We start from the raw sequence: 20,589 nt of genomic DNA, 5'->3' as shown, positions 1-20,589 counted from the left end.
ATTGCAGAGTTGAAGAATGTCGCCCCTGTGGGTTGGAAAATTACCCAATATGAACGACGCCATGCTGGAACTCGTTCCGAATCTGAAAATTCAACTAAAGCATCCGATCAAGTCGCACGGTCAGGTTACAGCAATAATATTTCGAATTCATCTGCTTCGCTTGATGATAATTCTGTTTCATCCGGTGCATATACTTCTTCCTCGTATAATGTCATTGATCAGGTAAGTAGCTGGAATGCGTTACGTTGTGTAGCATATATTCATGGAGTTTGCTTTTGAAGCCTGGGCTTTAAATGAGACGATTGCATTGAAAAATCTTAGAAAGGTGTAAAAGGTTTTCAAGCTTTAAAAACATAACATTTTTTATCACTGGCAAATTGGAACGTTCAGTACGGAAAGAGCAATGTGCCACATTTGCTGCTGCTAATCGCTTTCCATTAATTACCATCGACATACACTCTAAAACATTATTTTCCGGCTTTCCTTCTTCACCGGTGGTAATGCTGTAACTGGCATGAGTAGTCAAGAGCAGCGGCAAGAGTAGGTGAAGATTGTACCCCCGGTATCATTAAGGGACAAATCGATGTGCCAGGGTCAACGGTCGTTGTCTATGAAACAGCCGCTGGCGAACGTCTAGTGCCGAAGGATGCAAGGCAGTGCAGGGCAGTTCGCAAAGAAGAAGGCACGCCAGTTTGGCAAACTTATCCTATAGAACCGTCATCCTTCGAAACGACCGTTGGTGAAGCGGCTCTTCCACAGCAGCACAAGGACGCGACTGGCATGGTAATGATAATTGATGAGCCTTCGAAGATGGCAAGTACCGGTGCCCAACTAGATACCATCGGCTGTAGCACGGTCGTAACTTCAGCTGAACATAACACGAAGACCGTGGTGGAAACATGGGCGAAAATTTTGCACAATAACTCGCTTCGTGAAGGTAAAATCGTGGCTATTTATAGCATCTAGCAGTTGATGAATTGTCTCAACTCCAAGCGATTGCAATTGAAATGTTTCTTTGTACCGTTCTAATAGAAAATCTTCAATGTAACGATGACGTTGCAAATAAGTCGGTTCCGCTGCAAATAGGATACGAAGGAGCTGCAGCTCAACACACAACAAGTACGCATAATTATCATTTGAGGTTCCACTTGAAGCTGCCGGAGAAAAGCCGTAAACCTCCATAACGAGGAGGAACGTTTTATTTTGCGCGTATGTTTTACTACAATTTTATTTTGTTGCATTATGCTATTGCATTTATTTGACTATTGTGATGATCGGTTTGTGAATTGAAAATTGATACGGCCATTCTTTTAATAAACTGTATTTTTATCAAATAAAATAACTGTGTATAGATTTGGTGATGATTTACCGAAAGAAAGAGAAAATTCAAAATAACCCAACCAGTCCTTGCATTACTACTCTTTTCTAGTAACAAATTTCGACTAGGACCCAAAAAAACACGAGGAAAAACAAAAAGCAACTCTTAACCTCAAAAAACTCTCCCTGCAATGTGATACACTTTCGTCCATCCGGCACTTTTTCACTCGAGAAATCAGAGATGTTCACCGCGCCCCAAAATGAAAAATTTCGAGGAAGAATTTCGACGTCAAAATTTGCTATCCAAAAACCAGTTATAACAGGAGAACATGCATCGAAGAGGCTGCTACTTGCCTGGTAGCCGTCGGCCGGTATTACGTAACCGCTGATCTCACTTCCTCACGTTTGCCAAAATGAGTGCTTGCTCGCTCTAGCGTTATCAATCCATATCGTCGCCCATTAGGGGGCGTGATTATCCGCCACCATCGATCGTCATCGATTTTTTCAACGCACAATGGGATGCTGGTGGTCATTCATTATTAGATTATAAACGAATTAAAATTATTTTGCTGCGTGTATAAGTTTCATTTGGCACGCAAAACAAAGCACAAACTTGTGTATGATACATTTTTTTGATGTTTTTAACATTTTTGTTGAGATTGAAGAACTTTGGTACACAAAATCTAATAAAATTAAAACGATAAATAAATATGGTGTCCTTTTATCGCAAACTGTTCCATAGTGCGAGGGATAATCGATTAGGCCAATTACGTTACACGTCCAGAATAGAGTCTTCCGCGCACGTGACAGCCGCCATATCTAATAATAATGATAATTTTTAAATGAATTTTAACCACAACATTCTCAAATTTATGCTAAAAATAAAAAAAACTATCAAATTGTTAATGCTATAAATAAATTATGCTAATTAAATTCTTAAAAAAATTTAAACATAGCTAGGCGTGCATCTTTGCCGCAATTGGAAATTTTTACAGAAATTCTTCCAAAGGACCGACCTATCGTAATCGTGAGGGTTTAGAGACCGCACCAGGAAATGTTACTACCAGGAGATCATGCAGTGGAGATGCTGCTCGTGTTCGATTTAGTTAACGATGGGACTGTCCTGTTCCCTCATCAATTAGCTAATTGTTTAATAAGTGTATTTGGGACGGATTAGCAAAAACGTGTGCCTTTTTTTCCGTGTTAATTAATTATGATCACTATGGACGTGTGTTGTCTGATGTGCTGAAGTAAATGTACCGTTTTACGACTAACAAGCAAACGAGTGTTTTTTTTTTTCGAATAAGCTACATGGTGCAATTGTATATCGTTGCATTAGTAGATTCTTGATAATTCAGCCGGATGATGTTTCATTTGTTAAACGAGCCGTGCCTGCACATAATGAGTTTCTTGTTGCATGAGGTGCGGATTTTTCCACGCTATATATTAGTGGAACTTCGCTTGTACTACTCAATCGAACCGAAATGGTGGCAATGCTTTCGATGTTGTTGTTTATCGGGGGTATCTGTGGTTTGCGGCTGTCCGAAGCGTCCGTACGCTTTACCAACTACACCGACGATTGGGACCCGAAATACCTGGATGTTGATATGCGCGTCCGACGGCTCGACCAAACGACCGCGATCGATTTCGACCTGGATCTGAAGCAGGAGCTCGACAAGAACGTTGAGGTGAGTACGATTACGTGCATCGCGTAACGGATGGCCACCGGTTGGTAATCGATGCACTGCGGTTTCAGTACGACGTGCGGCTGTGTAAGCGTGTTGCAGGGAAGTACCACCAGATGATGTATACCGGCAGGCAGCAACTGTGCGGGAAGGATTTACGCCGATCACGGAACCTGCTGGATCGGTACATTGCCTCGGAGTTGGTGAAACATTCGAATCTAACCACACGCTGCCCGATCCCGAAGGGTCACTACGAGGTGCGAAACTTTGAAATTGATGATCGCCATTTGATGATGAGTGTAGTACCGTCGGGCGAGTTTCTCATCGAGGTCGGTGTGTACCATCGTGGTAAGGAAATCAAAATGAACCGCTGGTTTGTGACGGCTACGTAGTACGGGGGGATGGCGTTCGAATTGTTCTGCGCTATCTGCATCATTCGATAATAATAACGCATATCGTCCCCGCGTGTATTAATGTATTAATTGTTCGCTCAAATTTCTTTATAATAGTTGTGTGAATGCATTAATAAACCGACGTTTGTGTGCTATAGCGTGACCACGATGATCATTGTGTTGAACGATCGAATTCTTCACCCATCCACAGTATCGAGTGTAAAACATAGTTAATTCATAAATTATAATTGTTTTTCACGTACAAAAATCACAAAATAGTACAACACAAACTTGAAGCTTTATTTGCTATCATTCAAGTTCATACTCGGGAATAATAGCTCAACTTGTGTGAGTTTTTACATCATTATTTTCCGCAGCCTGCCGTACCAGTTGGATTGGAAGACGAACTCATTGGTTTGTGCTAGGTAACAGCTCACCTTAAGCCCGAAGCTAGTCTCTGGCAAAAACGAGGGAATCTTCAATTGATTAAACGTTAAGTTTTTGAATAAAAGAAACTCCGGGAACAACGGGCATTTGGGCGGTATTTTCCCGTGACGTCTCATCTCGTAATACACCATTGAACCGAATCGATCGATGCTGGGCCTGCTCAGAAAGGCGCAAAAGTTGAACGTTTTGTTGTAGATCCAGTTCTCCGAGTTGCGCATTCGAATGAAGTAGCCGATGTTCATCTGTTAAGATGGGTACCGTAACTAAGCAAACCCCAACCGTCAGGATTTACGTCCATTCGGGCTTACCTTCAGGTTGTCGAGCTTGGTGAGAACCTCTATGGCAAGATCTATGGTGTAGTTTTGTATCGAGCCATAACGAAGAATGGTTACATTTGTTCGCGCATAATTATCGTGGCCTTGAACGGTTGCCTTCGTTATGATCGGTATTAGCTGTAATAATGTGATCGGTGAGAGTAATAACACAAGTCCGGCTGACAGGCTTACCTTCAGTGATACTGCCGTTGTGTTCGTGGGCAAGAGAATGGTACAAAGGCAGAAGCCAAGCAGTAAAGGCAAACCGTACATATCAGCCAACTGGTACAACCTTTCGACTAGTTGAATTCAGTTACAAATACTGAAAATCGACAACATTGCTTCTTACAGTTTTTAGGGACTGAAAGTATATTTTGGATTGGTTAATTTTCGCATTGATCAATATCATGATAATAGGAGATGTAACGCATTTTAATGGCTTAATCATTGTATCCGATGTGAAGGTTCGTGTGACTTAAATGGTTAGCATACCCCTGTTGCGGGTCTGTATAGCTTCAAACGCGCTGAGCGAAAGCTTGCTAATCGGCTGATCTACAATGTTCGCGAAAAGTGCCCTCTTACTAGTGTTATGTTGCACGTTGTTGGCTGGGAATGTACTTTCCAAGGTTTGGACGCCCCTTTTTAACGCTCACTACGTATATTTTGATTTATGTACATTTCACAATTTTCCTACTCAAGATGTATGTGCTAATCAACAAAGTAGAGGTTCTTAATAATCCCAAAGTGGCCAACGCTTCAGCGGTAATTAGAAGGTTCGGTTCCCCGATGGACTACGTGGCTGATTTTCAACTGCAGGTTCTGGAAACGGTTTTCGATTTGAGGGTGAGATTTCGCACGATCGAACCGGTGAGCCACAATGAGGTGAATTATTCATTCGTTTGATGGGACACATTTTGCGTAGGTATCCACGATATACTACGTGCCTTCGTTGACCGGAAACTACGATAAGGCGTTCTACAACCGAACGATCAGTTTCTGCACGTACCTACGACAACCTTCGACCGATCGCATACTCAAGATGATCTACGAGGACGTGAATCGCCGTGGTTGCCTGCCCAAGCGGTGCCCCATCCAGGTCGGTACGTACTCGTTCAACAAAAGCTTCCATGGGTTCCGTTTGCCGGGCTTTCTACCGGAGAGCAAATTCCGTTTCGATCTCAACTTCTACCGTGGCCCCCAATACGAAGTCTGCTTTCTGACCCAATGGTACGGTGAGTTGAAAAGATCGTTCACCTAAAACGTGCCGCCCATATTGCAATTTTACTGATGTGAAGCTAACGTTCTTTACCATTCAATAAAGCCTTGCTTTGGGTTGCATTGGGTCAAATAAGCGCCAAACACACGTGCAGGACTAATAAAGGAAAATTAGCAATGTGTTGTACTATTTATTGTATTTTCGAAAAGCAATTCAGCTAACTATCGTGCGTGGGGAGAAGCTTGTGTATGATCATCGGCCGTCGAGTAGCTCCATCGGTCGAAAGCACGTTAAATGCACTTCATGTTCCCGTACGCGTAAACTCTCATGCACTTTTCTTGCGTTGTTCCGAAGAATCCCTCGAACTCCAGCTGGAAGTCGGGCACCACGATAAAGGAGGGCAGCTGCGTTTGTCTGAGGAACAGGTTAGGTAAGTCCAATGAACCATTATGGGTCATTACGGAGCCTGACCGTATCGCTGAATTTCGCGGTAGATCAGCGACAACAGACGGTAATTTTTTGGGTGGGCTATTTATTCACAAAAATCTACCATGGAATCAAAGAACGGTGCATTAAGGCGTCATTTGTTGGAAATTCACAATAGTTAGGTGCGGAGCTTTAAACAGAAAGGAGAGCATGCATTTTTTTAAAAGTTGACTGATCACCAAGAACAAAGGAAGCAAGAGAATTGTTCATAATACCCTTGACTTGGTAAGAGTTTCAAAAATGTAGAAAACCACCGTGAATGTTGTCGGACTTCTCCTGCCTATGCCAGCGTCGTTGATTTCGTCAAGGGTTCCGTTTAAGAACTTTCGGTTAAATACCGAGTCAAGCCTCCTCACAATGGGGGGAATTTCAGTAACGACAGTCAAGGGATGGATTACCTGCAGAATGGCAACGGACACTAATACTCGCAACAGTTTCATGACGCACGTTTTCATTAGCTATGTAATCTTTAGTACGAAGGATACACAATTTGTAACCTTCTTTTTGCACAAACGAACACTTAATTGATCTGTTGGTAGACTATTTTACTATGATTTAGTTGCCAGATCATTTTACATTTGCGCAGGTTACAATTGCAAAGTACTCGACCGCCCATGATAATTACGATACAAAAATGTAATCCATTCTTTTTGAGGGTATTGACCTGAAACGTTAATTGATTAGAACTAGGAAAAACCTCAAAATGAAAGCGCTGAAAATTAGGAAAAAATGAATATCCCATGGTTTAGAGGATTATGGTTATAATAAATGTCCTCTTACAGATAAACTTATTTTCCTGATACGTCTTGGTGACATTAAACAGCACAATATACACTTATTGTTTTGCTACCATAATTTAACAGAAATTAGTGAAACAATACGTTTAATTAAGAACATCGTAGACGTCTGCCAGACATGCGTTTTGCGGATTTATTTTTATTTTTTTCTAGTACACCGCCGGTTAGTAAATTTTCTTCAACCGCCCGAACCAGCGGTGCTTAAGGATTTGCTCGTGATCGTTGGTCACTTTCACGTCGCAATGGAACTGGCCTTCCGGCAGAAAAGCGGGCGGTTGTATCGAGCTGAAGGTGGAATTACGAAAGAAATACTTCCCCGGAAGCACAGGGCACCTGACAGGCATTCGGCCGTGCTGTCTCAAATCATCCAGCACCATTTTAAACAACCGCTCGGACGGCCGCCTCAGAAACGAGCACAAATCCACGGTCCGGTTGTACACGGCCACCTCGAGGTTCTCCTTCATACGCACAAGGAAAACGACGTTGACTTTGGCCTGATCGATACGCTGCAGCAGGTCACCCTCGTAGTCGTGCAGATAGCCCGTGTTGGGCATTTTCATGGGGTACACCTTGATCGTGGAGGTGATGTACTTCGGGTTGTCCGCTATCTCGGCGCGGTTCATCACGACCATCGACTGCGGTACGCGAAAAGTCAGTTAAGAGCGCTACGTCAAAGGATGGTGCCAAATACGTACCCTAAATTTCATGAGTTGCGATTGTCCGGTGTGGAGGTTGGCTAGAAACAGGGCAATGAATATCCATCGCCAGCTCGTCAAGGGATCCATGCTTCTCTGAGAGCAACGCGATACACGTGAAGGAAAGCTTTATAGCCCACTGGTGCGCTGTATGCATTTTTATGTGCTTCTAGATAACGATCAAGAGCGAAGTAGGAGCGAAACTGTATCAAAAAAAGGAAAAATTTCTTCGGAAAATTACTAACTGCACTGAGTGGATTTAAACGCTGTGTATTATAGAAAATATCACATCACAAATATTGCGTCCGCAACGAGAATTAAATCGCTATAGATATTAATCTATAACGCAATTGACTTGTTATGTCTAGCGAGCATTGGCTAAATAAATTTTAATTTTAAAAGTCCTAATTATTAACGTCAAAAGACAAACGGAACAAAACGAGTTGTTTTTTGTGCAAATTTATTCCCTTGTTGTGCTAAAAACATCCACCGACATTCAGCAATGATTCACGGCCGTGCATTTGATGCGTTTGAGTGTTGCAAACCAGCGAGATTGGATCGTGCGTTCTTTTGCTGCCCCTGTTAAGCCCACGATATCAAGCATGACATCCGTTTCCATGAAAAACGGCGGTAGCCGCGTCTGGTTCAGAGGGATGCCACGAAACTGATACAGCCCGACCGGAATGGGGCACGTTTTGGGGAAGTTTCCGTATCGCTTTACCACCCGTAGCACTATCTGTGCCATTCGGTGGGCCTCAGGGTTCTTTATCAAACCGCACATGTCAATCGTTTGGTTGTAGAACGGGGCTTTTAACGCACCGGCACCTACGTCTAGGTAGAGAACGACGCTAACCTACGGTGATTAATGCGTGATCGCTTGGGATGCTTGCTGCAACAGATGCTTACCCGTGGGATTGGAATTTGATTCTTCAATGTGATGCTTAAGTCGAACGTGTTCTCGGGACGGTATATCTGCACGGTGCTTTTCGCATATTTCGTGTTATCTGACACTTCTACTTTCGTTACGAATGGTATCATTTTGTACCCCATTAGGGCTTGTACGACGCCCAGCGACAGGAGCAACAGAATCATTATCTTCCGGAGTAGCAACATTTGTTAACAAGTGGCTGTGAAGAGGCGTCTTGCAAATGATTCAGTATATTCTGTTGAATTGCATTTGGAGGTCGAAGGTCTGTGACACGTGGATGGCTTGGTACTATAATTTGTGACAACACTTATCTACGTGCATGTTTAACGTGCACAATCACTGTAGATTTAAGATCGAAGATCTTTAGCATGATATGACGCAGGCACGATTTTTCATTGCAATGAGCACAATGAAATATTGATTCAGAAGGATCAGATTAAAGTCGAGGTTTACTGTGCCTAGTATCCCTCTATTCGCTCGCTGAAAGCATGACCACTGTTCACCCGTCCGTGGTATCTCTTTTCCTTGCCGTTCTGATAGCTTCGGTGCATGTTTCGATAGTTCACACGTTTGTTAAAGTAAGTACGGTTAGCTGCAGCGTCTCCTTGAATCACTCAGTTTGAAGTTACGTTTCCGGCAGCTGTTGCCCGTTGGCACAAAGGTGGAATTCGAAAGCAAAGTAAACAACATCATAGTGGCACACACCTTCCACGGTGCTGACACCTTGACGAACCAGTCGATCGACATGGACATCGTGCTCACGCGCCCCGTGAAGGATGCGAAGGTAAGCAAAGGCACGGTTCTGATACGAGCTGCCAACGACGAACGATGCTAACCACACTTTCTGCTGCCATAGCTAGAAGCGGCCTACTACAACGTCGTGGGAAATGGTTCATCGCAGCAGTTGATCGTTAAGCGAACGGTGAACGTGTGCACGTTCTTTCGCAACATCAACACGGACCGATTGCTGAAGGTGCTGTTCCACTATTTGATACAGCGCACCAACCTTCCAATGCGGTGCCCGTTTCCTGTTGGCAAGTACTACATGAACGACATCCGACCATCGGACGTACCCGTGCCAGCCTTTCTACCCGAGGCTGCCTTCAAGCTGGAGCTGGTGTACCGCTCCGAGGTGCGCCGCAAAACACTTATTGAGTTTATATTTCATGGCAAGCTAATGCGATTTATCGATAATGTCTTTGTGGACGTCGTGTAGATGTGTGGCCTATCTGGGGGAAAGTACTACCCGTTATCGAAAACTAATGTACGATCGTGTATCAAATAATCAAAGAAATACATAAAAACAAATATTTGCGATTGCTAGACAAAAAGCTTGTATACCACAAAATTTGAATAGCTTATATCATTAAACACTTGCATTGTTCTTAAAAGTGCGTACGAATGTCTGTCAGGTGCCGTTTTTCTTATACAAACTCAACAGCGCTCTTTTACGGTGCATTTGATCCTCTTGAAGCATCCGTACCATCGACTACCGAATGTTAATTCTCTCGTATTTCCTACGAGGCAATTGACGACAACTATACCTTCTGCTTCAATGAAAAATGCCGGCAGGCGCATCTGGCTGAGAGAGATACCCCGGAACTGGTAGACGCCCCGTGGAATTGGACACTTGGTGGGCATGTTTCCGTGGCGCTTCATCTCGCGGAACGCAATCTGGGCGATCCGATGTGATCCCGGGTTTCTGATGAGGGCACACAGATCAATGGTCTGGTTGTAGAAGGGGGCCTTCAACGTTCCGTTTCTCACATCGAACCAAAGGACGATGTTGAGCTACGGGAAAGAGTAAGCAAAAGTGTCACACAGACTTCGCTTCCTAAGATCCGCCGATGCAACTTACTCGTGGGTTGGGTATCACTTCTCGCATATTGAAGGCAACGTTAACTCGGTTTTCCGCAGAGAATATCTGTATGGAGCTGTTCATGTATTTCACATTGTCGATGACGTCCACCTTCTTTATGAAAGGCAGAAGTTTGTACCCAATCAAAGATAGGGACTGTACTGCGTCCAGTGCAAGGAGCAAGATAATCGTTTTCTCCCGGGATGCTAACATTTGGCGGTGTGGGTTTCGTTGTGACAACTTCTCTACGATTGTACCCAAATGCACCCAAGCAATTGAATGTCGTGCATTACTGTGAAAGCAAATTGAGCACACGTTCCGATAATTTCGCTTGTTGAAAATTTAATGTGCTTCTATTACGATATCATAGATCATTCTACAGTGATATTAATCAGGGGTGTATGCGAGATTCAAACGATTTGAAACTATGAAAACGAGGTAACGTTGCTGCTGCAATGTTTCTGCTTACAGTTATTTCTGTTGTGTTATTGTGTCTGACATGTTGTGAGGATGTCAGGACTAGTCGATGAACAGGCAACTAGATCTTGTTATGGGTATCTAGAGCTATGGACCAAGCAACATGGAGGATCATTGTTGACTTTTTCATGTCACCGAGAGAGCAAAATCTACAACACAGTAGCTGTACGCCATTGGTAAAAGAGTTTTTTTTACAACAAAAGTGGATTACATACATTCTGTCAACCTGATTCGTTGGTTGATCATTCTATTGACATACGATTACAATTTAAACGACCATTGAGAGAAATTAAGGTAAGCTCGTCTTTTTCAGACTAGCAGATTATTTATTAACTTTTCTGTACGTTCTTCAGCTTGCCCTGTCATACTTCTTCATTGCGAATAACGCAACAGCACCCAGGCTACAACATACATACAGCTACGAGCCCAGGGATACAATATACAGCTACGAGGTGCGCCAGGAAACTCTGGCAGTGTTTCGACTGTAAAGGCATTTTTTAGAGAGTCCATAATAAAAACCACGACAGTAGAATGCAATTAGCTTTGTTTCTGGATGCAAACCTGTTATAACATGGACTATGTTCTCTGGCATAATACGATTAGTTTGCATCCAGAATCCTTGTTTGCTTTATTAGTAACCTCTGTGATACCACGATGATCTAATATTTCAGCCTCCAACGTCCAGCTACGGTTATAACTGAGACTGAATTTACAAGCCAAACTTCCTTTCTGTTGTTGTGTTATTGGGAGGGGTGCTCGTAACAGCTTTGCGAAATCACTTTGCTTGTTTGAATTGGGCTGTTTGAACTATAGAGTGGCAATATTTCTATAGAGTGGGCTGTTGTTCACTCAGCAGCCGATGAATTCTTGAATGATCGCTAGCTTTATACATAAATTTCAACAATTTCCATATGGTAATCCTTCCGTTGATCTACAGCCACTATTCAATCAATACAAAGGCTAAAACATCAACATCTATGGTGTTGTAATTGAACTCATGATGGTCATTGTGTGATAATGTCGTTGTTCATTGGTCCTTGAAAAACCGTCTCAAAATAATCTGTGATTATAGCTACAATTGAACTTATTGTAATAGCTTTTTACAACCAATTTGAGTCCCGATAGCTTAATATGGGATTAGGTATTTTATGTTTCAACCTAAAATGCTAAATATTACATCAATACAACGTGTTTGCTTGTGTTTATCATCTTCGTATCGACTAGCTATTCGGAAGCATGGCGAGCAGAGCTTTAGTTGTCCGGTGCGCCATCATAACGTTATTTGCGTATCTAACGACAACTCTCGCTTTCGTTAAGGTTTGTGATTATATTAGATTCAACAAAACGGTTGTTTTAATATTCTTATCCTTAACGTTTAGCTGATAGGAATGGGTTCAAAAATCGAATTTACCAGTAAAGTGGATTACATTTCCGTTTCGTATACATTGCACCAACCCGGGTCGTTGACTAACCAAACCATCGATTTGGGCCTTGTTATAAGGCGTCCATTGAAAGATTTGAAGGTAATAGACATAAACTATGATTTATAATATGTGAGGTAAACTTTTTTTTTGCTACTATCAACTAGCTGTACGGGACATACTTCCACGTCAACGACAAAAACTCGTCTAAACAAGCGGTAATAAGGCGGACGATCGACGTATGCTATTTCTTTCGACGGCAACACTCAGATCGGTTAGTAAAAATGGTATTTGACTATATCATGCATAATACAAACATTCCCATGAAATGTCCCCTGCCTGTTGGTGACTATTACTGCCGCGACATACGTCCCTCTGACGTTCCGATTCCTGCCTTCTTGCCCGAGTCGGCGTTTATGTTGGAAACGCTGTACCGTTCCGAGGTGCGTCGTGAAACTTTATTTGTATTTCAAATCTACGGCAAACTGGTACGAGTGATTGAAAATGTGTTTCAGGCTAAGGCATAAAACCATATGGAATTGTTTTAATGGCATCACAGTTGCGAAAATACAGGGTTTTGAACTTGAATTTGTATGAAAATCAATTTGATTATATGCGAATTATTAAAAGCATGCTAGTATATAGTAGACATGATTACTTACTTACTTTTCAGGCGCTACAATCGCTTAGCGGTATTGGCCTGCTCCATGAGAAACCGGAAACACTCGAGATCGAACACCGTCGTTTGCTAATCAAATTAATCCCGGCTTTTTTGGCGGACACATCTACGCCATCACTCCATCTCAGTTTAGGGACCTGGCGAGTCTAATTCGATGCATGACAGTGAGGACATCAAACAGATCGTAGAGCTCGGCATTGTTCTTCCACCCATACGGGGCCAAAAATCCTTCTGAGGATTTTCCTCTCAAACGCGGCTATGAGGGTCTATTCAGTTTAGAACAAACTCCATGTCTCACAGGCGTATAGGAGTATTGAAACGATGAATGTTTTCCATACAGCTCCTGCTTCAGTGCTTGAATAATTTAGTTTTTTAACGTAACGTTATATGGATGCTTTTTCTTGGAGCATTAATGAACGACAAATTAAACAATATCAAAATGCAACACTGATGATTAGCCGTCCTGTTGTGCCCATTCCACATCATCGATAGTCTGGTTTATGCCATTACAGAGAGCTAAATTATTGCTAATTTGCTTCCATTAAAACCATAATGTTACTTATCTACAGATCAGTTTCACTAGCTGATTTACGATAATATGGAAATTTGAGTTTGTTCTGCAAAATATATTTTCAAGCACTGGAGAGAGAAGCACTAGCACCTTGCTTAACATGGTTTCTCGATTCATCCTGATCCAGCTAATGTTATTTCCTCATCTCTCACATGGATTTGTTAAGGTAAGTTCCTGCTCTGATTGTGATTTGCGGGTTTTGTATGTTTGATCTTTCTTAATCGGCCTGCAATTTGTAACCCATGCAGTTGTACGCCGTTGGAAATAGAATCCATTTTTCGAGCAAAGTGGATTACATCAACGTGTCATATATATTTTACCAACCCGAGTCACTAGTCAACCAATCCATTGATATGCGGGTGCAATTTAAACGACCATTGAGAGGAATAAAGGTAAGCTCATCATCTTCAAACAGACGGATTGTTGACTGTTTTATACATTTTTCAGCTTGCCCTGTCATACTTCTTCATTGCGAATAACGCAACAGCACCCAGGCTAGTCGCGAAACGAACAGTCGACGTTTGCTACTTCTTTCGACATCCTGAGTCAGACCGGTTGATAAAGCTGGTGTTCGACTACATCAAGCAGCACTCGACCATCCCTATGAGATGTCCCATCCCGCCCGGGAGCTACAATACGTTAATTCGGTTGTCGGATGTTCCGGTGCCTGCGTTCTTGCCCGAGACGGATTTTATGTGGGACACTACATACAGCTCCGAGGTGCGCCAGGAAACTCTGGCAGTGTTTCGCCTGTACGGCAGTTTGGTGCGGGTGTTCAATAATATCTTCACTTCTGGGGACTAGAACTAAACAATAGGTATCATGATCAATTGTTAAAGTGCAATAAAACTATTAAAGTGCAATAAAAAATGAGATCTTTATAATGGAAACATGATAGAAAGCTTCCCAAACGGTTAGATATGTAAAGCAATCGTCCGATGGAGGACGCTAAACACGTTTCCATTTCCTTATCTTCTCCGATAGTATTCAACTGTAATTTCAGAAAGTCCAGAAGGAAAATAGTTTTAAAAAAAGTAATGATGCCACAATGCAGCCAGCTTTGTTCAGGATGCAGCCTTATTATTGGAGAGATTTAATGATTTAAATATTTAAAAATATTGATGAAAATCTTACAATCATAAGCTAAATGATTTATTGTGAGTTGTTATTACTAGGCAGATTTATCATTTAATTGTTTTTTATATGTAAAAATTAGCTAAGAAAAATAAAACAACCCTCTATGGACAGAGGAATGTGCTCTGACACGATACGATTTATTTATCCGTGGTTTCAATTGCACGCCAAGTGTTGCCTAATTACAATCTTGTGTTTTCTTTGTAGTATGTAGCAACTCTCTTGTCTGTTATGGTAAGTATAACTTTTGAATGCAAGTCGACTTTGCGATATTCCTGTCTCCAACGTTACTGCGGTACTAACTGAAGCTGAAAGAACAAGTAAAATAAAGATTGCTGTTATGACGGTGGGATTGCAATAATTTCTGTTGTGACAGTGGAATTGGGAGAGGTGTTCAAAATATTTATTTGAATGCACAAGCAGCAAAATTAAGTATTACGCTTTATTTTCGATACACACACTTTGCTCTTTGAACGTCTCGTTGTTTCATAAAGGATGCGAATGCTCGCTCGATAGCCTAAGGATCGTTAGCCGATTGTTACGATTGTTACGCCTTTTGTACAAGGATCCCAACACTTTCCATATGGTTTTACTTTTATACCAGGAGGTGTTGAGTAGCCAATCCTTCCTCTAAGGTCACATACCGTACGTCAAACAATAGAGGCTAAGGCATCTATATTTATGATTGAGAATAAATTAATAAAGTACCGTATTTTATCGAGTATTGTGCGCACTTTAAAAAAAATTCTGATTAATGTAGTAACCGCGCACAATATTCGAAAGTCACCTGCAAGAGAGGTTAGTTGAATAATTTTGTGCAGAGAAAGATTTACCGGGTGAAACAGCATATTGTATGATAAAATAATTTTTTTTTGAAAAAATTTTTTCCCAAAAATTGGTGGTAAAATTTAGGTGCGCACTACTGTTGTATGCGCACTATACTCGTAAAAATACGGGAATATTTCTAGAAATACGGTAATAAAATACGAATACTAAGTAATTGATGCCTCCTTGAAATATGTGTTGGCTATGCTTGTTTATGTTGCTTACAGGTTCATGGTAGTCGTCGCGACAGTCACTCATTGACCCTTGAAGTAACCTCACAAAACGGAGCGGAAGCGAATGATTGCTCCTTTTGTTTCTGTTACTTTACCCTCTTCAAGTGACCGTACCATTTGCTTTCGTAAATGACGATCTTCTGCGGACCCTCCAAGCAATTAACCTGCATAAGAAAATTAGTTTCCGGTAGAAACGATGGAAAGTTCACGTGATTGAGCGTAACATTCTTCAAGACGAGCCGCATGGGACGGATGGGACAGGATGATGGTACCGGACCGTGGCGTTTTAGCTCGTCGAAGACCATCTTTACGAAGCGGTCATTCGGTCGCTTCATGTAGGCGCACAAGTCGAGCGTGTTGTTGTAGATCATGCTGTTTATCCTGCCCCTCTGAACGGTGTAACTCACTTGGAGCTACGAGTAAATGTTACAAACAAAACGGATATTTGAAGGAAGGCCACCCTCCCGTGCCAGCTACGAGCGATCCGTACCGTCAACTCGTTCAACTTTTGCAGATATATGATGGTCAAGTCAAAGGATGAATACGGCGGTTTATTGTAGCGTGTGACCGAAGCGCTCGAATTAAGGAAGCGTGGATTGGCCTTAACTTCGGCGTGCTGTAGAACTAACAACATCTGAAAAACAATAGCTCACGGATTCGAGTGTCGTTTGCTTCCTTGCCGGTGGAGTTTTTCGTGATAATCTACCTTTCCAGCTGAGGTGATCGCTAAAAGACTCGCAAATGCGAGACATACCACCAAAACCACGGTGATCCCCTGCATTGCGGTAATAATTCATGAAGGTCGTTATCGAATGACTGCAAAATTTAAATTTGCAACGTTAGAGCTTGCTACTCGCTGATTTGCGTGGCTTCCATTAAAGTCAACCCTGTGCAATTAAGCACCATTATAGTTCGGACACGTTGATTCGATGCGTTGATTCTAGTGCAAAAAACCAACACCGTTATATTGCAAATTTCGTTTTGAACGCGTACTGAGTTGGAGTCCGAGGACAAAAGGATCGGTTGTTGTTCTCCACCTAGCTACTGAAAGGCTCATTTTCGAAACAAACCCCATTATGGCTCGTTATCGAGCTCCAGTGTCGCTATCACTCGTGCTATGCTTCTTGTCCTATTTCGCCACATCGCGCGCATTTGTTAGGGTAAATGCAAAGATTTTCTAACAGTAACACTCGATATCAAGTTTAAACTATTGTGCGCATTGTTTGTTTTTTTTTTGAGCACCACAGGTAGTGCCGGTTATCAGTAAGATTGAGTTCTTAAGCAATGTGGAAATGATCAACGTATCGTATACGTTTCACCGAATGGAGTCCCAAACCGACCAGTCCCTCGACATATGGGTGACATTTAAGCGTCCGATTAAGGAAATGAAGGTACGATTACGAAAATGAAGATCGAAAGAAAAACCCATAGTAACCCTTTCCGAACCGTCCAAAGTGTTATTTTTCGTACTACGCTACTAGCGCGAATTATACCGCTCTAGGTGCCATTATGAAAAGAACGGTGGATGTGTGCTATTACGTGCGCAACCCCAACTCGGACCGGGTTGTGAAGATAGTATACGATTACGTCATGGCTCGCAGCAATCTACCGAAGAGGTGTCCGTTCCCAGCCGGGGATTATCAAGCGCACGATATACGACCGTCCGACGTGAAGCTGCCACCGTTTCTGCCCGAAACGACACTAATGCTGGAAATAGTATACCGTTCGGAGGTGCGCCAGGAAACACTCATCGAGTTTCGTATCTTTGGTAAGCTAGTGCGCATTATCAACGGCATATTTTAACGTCGTGGCATGGTGTTAATGCAGTGATACTATTGGAAATATATCGAAGATGTTATAATTTTTTCATACTGTTGCTTAACGTTTCTATTTTATTATAAGCTTTTTTATAAAGCGCTGGTATGGCATTGGATTTTGTACCACTCAGGCTCATAGCCCATGGAACCAACATGAATGAAACTGTTTGTAAATTGTTGACAGATTGAACTTAGTAGGCTTAGGAACCTCTGGATGGAGCTCGATTGGTAGAAAATTTAAAACATCTCAATACAACGTTTTATTTTGTCACTATTTAATTTTCAAGCATTGTTATATCTTCTTTCATATTACTGTATAGTGATACATATCACTATTCATTTATAGTAAGTGAAATAGTTCAATGCGAGATTTTTGCAAAAACCGTATTGCTGAATTAGTCGTTAGGTGTTCGTGACATGAATACGAGAATTAATGCTGCGTGTATCTGAAACATATCATACTGTGCGATTGGTTGAACATTGATCATATCAAACCATCTTGATTGGATAAAGCAATTAAAAAGCATATTCAGAATGTCGCCATGCAGCTGATGGACAGTCGCATGGCTGCAATGACAGAATGATGTATTATGGAACACTTTTGGTTTCCATTGCACTGTTGTTTTTCACACACTTTTCACCCTCCTGTGCATTTGTAAAGGTAAGTGCGAATCATTTTGCCTTTAAAATCACTTATTTTCCCTTTTCTTTTGCAATCCATTTCCATGCGCAACAGTTGCTAGCTGTGGGAACAAATATAGAATTCAATTCCCGAGTGAAGAGCATTGACCTGTCACACACTTTCCATTGCCCAGATTCGTTAATGAACCAATCCATTGAGCTAGGCATTAACATCTCGCGTCCTATAACGGATATGAAGGTGCGTGCGAGAAGTAGCGATGGTAAATGAACTCTCCAGAAGTTTTCTACTCCTTCAGCTGCAGTTCGTGTACTCGGATGTCACTGAGAATGGGTCGATTAGAATGGTGCTTATTAAGCGAACGGTCGACATGTGCTTTTACATGCGCAATCCTAGCTCGGACCGATTGGTGAAGCTGGTGTATGACTACGTGCGACCACGCACCAACCTACCATCCCGATGTCCAGTCGAACCTGGTAACTACTACATCCGCGACATACGCTCCTCCGATGTTCCGCTGCCTGCGTTTTTGCCAGAGGCGTCGTTTCTGTTCGAAACGATCTACCGCTCCGAGGTACGTCGCGTAAACTTGATCGAATTTCGCATGTACGGCAGACTGATGCGATTCATTGAGAATTTGTTTTCGAGCCCATTGTAAGATGGACGGGTAATAAATCGATCTGACCGAGAAGGTGGATCATTTCAATATTTCTACAGTGTGCATATTTGTCCTGATAGTATTTTTTGTTTAAACCTAGTTACAGCTTTAAACTATGCTTAGACCATACGAAACTGTATACAAGCGTGGGTAATATTGTACGGATTACACACGTTGATTGCTATTTCACTTCAGTAATTTAATTCCAATGCCACTTAATGGAGACAAAGTTGAGCGCCGTGCAGTTTAGCAGATTTAATTAAAACACGACTTAAATAAAACGCTTTATAATTGCGTTGCGGTTTCCGTTGATCGAGTAGATCAAGCGTGTCTTGCGCACTGGTGGAAACAAAACTACAGAGCCCAACTTTACCGCTTGTCTGTTGACATCCGATGCGTGATCGTTCCGTTCAATTGTGCGCCATGATCAGGGCTACGGTTGCCGTCATTTTATTCGGCCATCTGAGCCTCGCGGGAGTACTGAAAGTGGGCCGGGTAGGTAGTGTGTTAAGCACCGGTGGCGAGAAAAAATGCACCAACGAAGAAAAACCGACCATATCCTCTCTTCTAGATGGTGATCATTATGACAAACGCCGAAGTAACGGCCAACCCAAAGTATATGAACGCCAACGTGACGGTCATGCGCTATACTTCTGCTCCATACTCTTCTTTACATCTGAGCTTGGTTTTTAGGAAGCAGATAAACACGCTATGGGTATAATTAGTTTGATGTGCTCCCACGTCAACATCAAACCGGGTGCAGCGTCACTAAGGTTTCTTTTCCTAACGCCTTTGCAGTTGCACTCCCGGTACAGCGTACGCCTCGGCATGGTTGATAACGTGCTCTATGAGAGCACCATCGACTTGTGCTCCTTTGTCAAACGTCCGACCGAGCGTTTGGTGAAGCTGATCTACGACGACCTGAAGCGTCACGGTCAGATACCGTCGACATGCCCGGTGCGTCCGCTCGAACGCATCACGCTTAACACCACGCTGAACCATATTAAGCTGCCGGTGTTTTTGCCCGAAAGTAATTTCTTGTTGCGCGTCAACTGCATGGAAGGACCCGATAAGCCGCCAATATTTGAGAGCCAATGGTATGGTCGCTTGAAGCGAATAACGCACAGAAACTAGCTGTGACTATGATGCAACGATTTGATCAGCACGATGGAAGAGACAATTTTTGCACGATTCACATTTTAGTTTACTTTGCGAAAAATGTGTGAATAAAGCGGCCTAAAATGGCATGGATTATTCGGGTTTGTTTAAAAGTATTTTTCTTTTCAATACATTGTATGGTTTTTCTATGAGTTTTTTCAAATTTTCAAGCAATGAATAGGCATTGGGCAATTATTAAAAGGTCATAAAAGAAGCCTTTCTTTTATCGTTGATCATAGTTATCGTGAGCATATTAATAAAAACACTTTAATTGTGATCAGATAAAACCAGTGTGATGATCGTATTATAATGATCGTTTTTCTCAAATCAGCTCGAAACCATCATCTGCTGTAGTTATTAGAGTCAATAATGGCAGCCGATCGCATACCGCAGAAGGCGCGACGATGGCTCATTTTTAGCAAACCGTCCTATGATAGCAGTAAACTAATGTCCTCGTTTTGGAGAGTGATATTGTGCTGGTGGCTCATGCTGGACACCGTGTACTCCATTTCCTTGGTAGGCTATAAGCTTATTCCATATATTCAACAGATAAAGTTTACAGACAACACAAAGTACATGAATACTACGATAAAGCTGCTCAATAACGAGAACGCGTGTGACATGGCTTTCACGTTTCACGAGCCCATCCACCAACCCAAAGTAGGTTCTATGGATTGTTGGTCTTTTAAAATGCTCAGGTACAATTGCTGATCTTTCTCGTCGTAGATAAATGCAGCTCTATGGCTGGGCGTAAAGGCTGGTGCAGTAAAGACTCCGTTCTACAACCAGACGATCGATCTATGTGCTCTCATTAGAAACCCGGGATCGCATCGTATCGCCC

At 42.3% G+C, this 20,589-nt stretch overlaps 5 protein-coding genes across 5 annotated transcripts; 4 read left to right on the top strand and 1 right to left on the bottom strand.

The window, feature by feature from the left end:
- The first annotated feature begins 2,801 nt into the window (after positions 1-2,801).
- On the top strand, positions 2,802-3,394 carry LOC128726035 (uncharacterized). Its single transcript, XM_053819819.1, has 2 exons — positions 2,802-3,005; positions 3,074-3,394. Exons 1-2 carry the CDS (start codon positions 2,802-2,804, stop codon positions 3,392-3,394), a joined length of 525 nt encoding a protein of 174 aa, XP_053675794.1.
- A 356-nt stretch (positions 3,395-3,750) lies between these two features.
- On the bottom strand, positions 3,751-4,428 carry LOC128726025 (uncharacterized). The gene is made up of 3 exons (XM_053819808.1): positions 4,348-4,428; positions 4,150-4,293; positions 3,751-4,083 (listed from the first exon to the last, which is right to left on the bottom strand). Exons 1-3 carry the CDS (start codon positions 4,426-4,428, stop codon positions 3,751-3,753), a joined length of 558 nt encoding a protein of 185 aa, XP_053675783.1.
- Positions 4,429-4,712: 284 nt separating this feature from the next.
- Positions 4,713-5,413, top strand: LOC128726015 (uncharacterized). The gene is made up of 3 exons (XM_053819797.1): positions 4,713-4,781; positions 4,855-4,998; positions 5,078-5,413. The coding sequence occupies exons 1-3, from the start codon at positions 4,713-4,715 to the stop codon at positions 5,411-5,413; spliced, it is 549 nt and encodes a 182-aa protein (XP_053675772.1).
- An 11,571-nt stretch (positions 5,414-16,984) lies between these two features.
- LOC128726004 (uncharacterized) lies at positions 16,985-18,590 on the top strand. The gene is made up of 3 exons (XM_053819786.1): positions 16,985-17,206; positions 17,954-18,172; positions 18,231-18,590. Exons 1-3 carry the CDS (start codon positions 16,985-16,987, stop codon positions 18,588-18,590), a joined length of 801 nt encoding a protein of 266 aa, XP_053675761.1.
- A 423-nt stretch (positions 18,591-19,013) lies between these two features.
- Positions 19,014-19,724, top strand: LOC128725995 (uncharacterized). Its single transcript, XM_053819776.1, has 3 exons — positions 19,014-19,085; positions 19,162-19,305; positions 19,389-19,724. The coding sequence occupies exons 1-3, from the start codon at positions 19,014-19,016 to the stop codon at positions 19,722-19,724; spliced, it is 552 nt and encodes a 183-aa protein (XP_053675751.1).
- Positions 19,725-20,589: the final 865 nt, after the last annotated feature.

Source organism: Anopheles nili, chromosome 2 (genome assembly GCF_943737925.1).
Source record: "Anopheles nili chromosome 2, idAnoNiliSN_F5_01, whole genome shotgun sequence".
Classification (NCBI taxonomy): domain Eukaryota; kingdom Metazoa; phylum Arthropoda; class Insecta; order Diptera; family Culicidae; genus Anopheles; species Anopheles nili.
The sequence above is the reverse complement of the archived record's forward strand: the minus strand, read 5'-3'. Positions and strand labels throughout refer to the sequence as shown.